At 49.2% G+C, this 5,088-nt stretch overlaps 1 protein-coding gene across 3 annotated transcripts; it reads left to right on the forward strand.

Moving 5' to 3' along the window:
* The first annotated feature begins 1,124 nt into the window (after positions 1 to 1,124).
* On the forward strand, positions 1,125 to 4,820 carry LOC123443333 (putative ankyrin repeat protein RF_0381). Of its 3 annotated transcripts, none has more exons than XM_045119667.1 (3): positions 1,125 to 1,313; positions 2,108 to 2,853; positions 3,444 to 4,820. In XM_045119667.1, exons 2-3 carry the CDS (start codon positions 2,134 to 2,136, stop codon positions 4,665 to 4,667), a joined length of 1,944 nt encoding a protein of 647 aa, XP_044975602.1. In that variant the 5' UTR covers positions 1,125 to 1,313; positions 2,108 to 2,133; the 3' UTR covers positions 4,668 to 4,820. The 3 variants fall into 3 exon arrangements, with proteins under 3 accessions (XP_044975602.1, XP_044975601.1, XP_044975604.1); XM_045119666.1 differs by lacking the exon at positions 1,125 to 1,313 and adding an exon at positions 1,460 to 1,794; XM_045119669.1 differs by lacking the exon at positions 1,125 to 1,313 and adding an exon at positions 1,860 to 1,997.
* The last annotated feature ends 268 nt before the right edge of the window (positions 4,821 to 5,088 follow it).

The raw sequence follows: 5,088 nt of genomic DNA on the forward strand, positions 1-5,088 counted from the left end.
CATTCCAATCTTTGGAAGCCTTCAAGGCTCGACACAAGAACAAGCCATTTACTCTCACGCATTGTTGGTCGCTCATCAAAGATTGTGCCAAGTTCAAAGACCAATATGCCGCTCGTAAGAAAAAAGGAGGGAAGGCGGGCATGGCCGACGAGGGAAACTATTGCCACATCCTTTTTTTCATATCTTGCATGCACAGCGGACGAGATGCTGCCGAAATGTGGACTCGCGTTGGACGCACGGCCGACGCATCCACAAATTCAGACTGATACGACTCCATCTCCATTGCCACCCATAAATGAACACAAAGCGGACGAAATGGACGTTCGTTTGGGATCGTGCATTAGAGTTGACCTAAAAACCATCTATTTAATCTTCTTTGTTATTCATTAGAGTAGTGGATTCTTAAAAAGCAATTAAACTAAAATTAACATAATTTGTTTGCATGTTATGGTCATAAGTGTGAATAAAATTTTGGTTGTTGAGGACACGACCAGCGCGCCTAGATATTGTCAACGAGGCCGAAAGCCAGCCTAATAGCCCCGACTATGGCGAACGGTCACCTTATTTTTACCACCATGGCCAGCATTTGCTGAACCTCTCTGTTGACATGTGCCTTTTGGCCGCGTATGTGCATGTTCATAGTCTGTCATACTATTTTTAGAGATTCATTTCGTTTTGTATGTAGTTCGTAGTGTAATCTTTATAAAGACTTACATTTAGCAATGTCAGTGCACTTGTAGTGATTCTAATCTATATTAATCTTAACCAAGTATTGTTAACCAAACATTGCTTATAATATCCTAACACGTTTTGCCTATAAAATTGTACTAAGCGCCAATCATTGAAAGTGCTCTATGAAAACGTCCTAAGAGCAGATCGTGTCTCCAAAAATTAATTATTGCTAGTAAAGGGATAAATAACTCTTTCCAACTGAAGAAAACAGATCCCAACACTGTCTTTTTCTAGCTTGGCAGTTATGACCAGACTTTTCTATGTTTGGCAGCCAGAATGAGATTTGCGTCCGAATTGCAGGTCCAAATCATTATCCTCTTTGGCTTGCCTCCTACCTTTCGGGTGGCCAGCAGGCATCGTTCTCTTCTGTCTGGACAAATCCGCTTCCGTGCGAACCAGAACGCCTGCAAGCTTCAGAGAACCGGCTAAGGCATTCCTGGCTGTAGAATAATACAGTAAGGTCTAGAAAAAGTGCATATATTATTGTGAAGAGAAACTAAGGTTAAATGGCCGGTTTGACGGAGCTTCATAGGATAGAGATACAGTAGAGTAGATTACTCTCAAGGCAGCGGCAACAGTAGGTAAGCCCAAACTTGCTAGTAATATTTTTCTCAAGTAGATCAATTAGTTAATCTTTTGTTGCACCCAAAACTTGTGCCTGCATTCTTGGTTCTTGCCGTAAATCCATTGTTCTTTTTGGAGGGAGGGAGGGAGGGAATGGACCTGGTCCCATTCTGCAGGCTTTGTCTTGCGTGCCTTTCTCTGAATTCTGAGCTTGAAAAGGTCTCGAGAGCTCACATGGCCCCGCTCGTTCCATTCCCCTTTCCCCTCCCTTGACGACCTGCCTCTCCCTCTCTTGTGGTTGTGGGGTTCCTCCCAGCTGAGCTGGCCACTCGAGACAAGCACGCGGAGGTGATCCAGTCCTCTATCTCCATGTATTCATGCGCTTGGTTGGTCCGAGAGACGGAGATGGAGATGGAGATGGAACCTCTGTCTCGCAGCTGCTGCTCCCATGGCCATGGCCTACGCCTTCCATGTCCGTATCTCTGACTCTGCTCTGAGGTACTCACCTCACCTGTTGCTCACTATTGAGTTAAATCAATGCTTCAACCTGCCCGCATCGCGCAGCCCAGCATGGGCAGTTCCCATTCTTAATAACCCCTTCCATAACTGATCGCACACGGAATAATAATTCTTTTCTTTGAAGCCGCCGCAACTGCCGAGTTGCTTTGATGTTCGATCAATCGATCATACCAGAAGAAATGGTTAATGGTTATTCAACCATTCACCGCCCCAAATTCGCAGTAGTTTATCCAGATTTGGCTTCTGTTCCGGGGTTGAGTTTGCTCAGCTTCCTCGTCTATCGTCTCTGCAGGTGGATTAACCAACCGGTAGCGGTCCATGGAGATGGAGATGGAGGAGTCCCACTTCCCGCTCCGGTGGGAGAGCACGGGCGACCAGTGGTGGTACGCCACGCCCATCGACTGGGCGGCCGCGAGCGGCCACTACGACGTCGTCAGGGAGCTGCTCCACCTGGACGCCAATCTCCTCATCAAGCTCACCTCCCTGCGCCGCATCCGCCGCCTCGAGTCCGTCTGGGACGACGACATGCGCTTCGCCGACGCCGCCGCGAACCGCGCCTCCGTCGCCCGCTGCCTGCTCCTCGACTGCGAGTCCCGCGCTCGGCCTGGGGGGAACCGGCTCATCCGGGCCGGCTACGGCGGCTGGCTGCTCTACACGGCGGCCGCGGCCGGGGACGCGGGCTTTGTGCGGGAGCTCCTCGGGAGGCAGCCCCTGCTGGTGTTCGGCGAGGGGGAGTACGGCGTGACCGACGTCCTCTACGCCGCCGCCAGGAGCAGGCGCCCGGAGGTGTTCCGGATGTTGCTCAACGCGGTGCTCTCTCCGGCTGGGGATTCGGGAGATACCCCTGCTGCTGCTACCAATCGTGGGGGGTACATGTTCAGGCGCGAGATGATGAACCGGGCAATGCACGCCGCGGCGAGGGGCGGTGACCTGGAGATCCTCACGGAGCTCCTGCAGGGTTGCTCCGATGCCGCTGCGTACCAGGACGCGCAGGGCGCCACCATCTTGCATGCCGCGGCTGCAAGGGGCCAAGTTGAGGTGATTCTGCTTCTGCTTCTGAATCTTGATGATATCTGACTGCCTCAGTTATATTTTGCCTATAATTGACATGTCGTTCTTTAGCCATATGTAATAATTGATTTAAGGGGGAATTAAACAGCATTAATCGTCTCGAAGTGGCGATGAGCAGGGCTAAATCCATTTAACTCTGAGATTAGTTGCTAGCTTGTGAGACAATATCACACATTCGAGCGACCACCGAAATCTGAGAAAAATAACGCCTGTTCTGTTTGACATGATTGTTGCTATAAGTTGATCTTGTGAACATTCAACATGCCAGCCAGGTTGTGATTCTGCCTGTACACAGAAATATATTTTTTGGGTAATCAGTCTTTTGGCGGCGTACTTTAATTATTGTAATGGTGCTCACTTTGCTTGGGAGCCGTGGTAATTAGTTCATGATATTTAGTGCTAGTCTGTACAAGTTTTTAGAAGTACTAACCGTGGGAATTATCATTCTAAAACATATGGTGTCTCACCGTGGGAACTATCATTATTTTGGTGCAACATCAGGTTCATTGGACTTTTCAGCAACTGCTGGACGCAGTACTAACACATTCTTACTGCAGGTTGTGAAGTATCTGATTGTCGCTTTTGACATCGTCAACTCTGTAGATGAGCAAGGGAATACAGCGTTGCATATAGCAGCATTCCGAGGTCATTTACCGGTGGTGGAAGCCCTGATGACTGCATCACCATCACTTATATCAGCTAGAAATGAAGTTGGTGACACGTTCCTCCATATGGCACTTACTGGCTTCAGAACTCTTGGCTTCCGAAGGCTTGATCGTCAGATGCAGCTCACGAAGCATCTGGTCTCTGGATCAATCATGGATGTCAGCGATGTAATCAACGTGCAGAACGACGATGGAAGGACCGTGCTTCATCTGGCAGTGGTTGGTAATCTGCACTCCAGCCTCGTTGAGCTCCTGATGACCGTGCCATCGATCGACCTGAACGTCCGTGACAGCAACGGCATGACTCCGCTGGATTTACTGAGGAAGCAGCCGCACACTGCATCGTCTGAGATACTCATCAAGGAGCTGATTCTGGCCGGCGGGATCTCGAACTCGAGGGATCATGAGACGAGGTCCGCCATTGCTTCTCAACTGAAGATGCACCACATTGTGGGCAGCCCGGGGACTTCTTTCAGAATCTCAGATGCCGAGATTTTCCTCCATGCGGGCATTGATGCGTCAGGCGTCAGTGAAAGAACGAGAACAAGAACGACCTCGTTCTCTAGCGTTGGCAAGAGTGCTGAACTTGTAACCCTGGGACCTGGTATTAAGAGGCTGAATTCCATGCAGAGCGCGGCTAGACACCTCAAGGTCCTGCTCAGATGGCCGCTTCGCAAGGGGAAGAAATCAGCTGGTAGCCCCAGGGAATCGGACGATGACGCCTCCTCGGTGGACTCCGTCAAGAGCTGGAGCCATGTCGAGACTACCCCGACACCGCTGAGGCAGAGGTACTCCAAGGTGAACTCCCTATTCGGCAACAAGCGAACCTTGGCAAGTCCATCAATGAAGATGAGGTCGGCAGCTGACCACACACTGCCCGAATCTCCCCCGGTTTCGGCCTCATGGTCTTCGTCGTCGTTGATCGACAAGATCGAAGCAGTCCATCTAGACAAAGACGAACCATCACCCAGCGCCAGTGCAATGATCAGGCACACGCCTAAGAAATATGGATCTCTGAACAGTAGACTTATGAACCAGTACCTTGGCACCGGAGCACAGTTGGGGGATTCAACCTCGGGGCAGCGGTCGAGACGATCACTTCTGTCAGTAGTCTGATCAGATGAGTTAGATGGTGCAGTTTAAATTTGACTGATAAGGCTGAGATAACTAAATATGTCTACAAAAATTACTAATGCAATGTGGGCAGGTAAGTGTAACTGAGAGCATGATTTCGAAATGGATGGATTATAAAGTTCCTAAAGTTAATTACCATATGTGCAAATCATGACCTCTGCCTTACATAATGTGTACGTACATGAAATGACAGATGTGTCAATCATTCATCACATGTGCCTGCTGTTATTCTTTTCATTTTATTTCAGAAGATGTGTACTTGTTCTTGGGTATAAAGCTGTGTCGGCCACTCTTTCTCATGTAGCCACGGTGGAGAAGTGTGGGTCGGTTCCTTGATTTCAACTACCAATGACTTTTCTCTTCCTTTTCTTGAGAAGATGTATTTTTTTAGGGGTCAACTACC

Source organism: Hordeum vulgare, chromosome 3H, assembly GCF_904849725.1.
Source record: "Hordeum vulgare subsp. vulgare chromosome 3H, MorexV3_pseudomolecules_assembly, whole genome shotgun sequence".
Classification (NCBI taxonomy): domain Eukaryota; kingdom Viridiplantae; phylum Streptophyta; class Magnoliopsida; order Poales; family Poaceae; genus Hordeum; species Hordeum vulgare.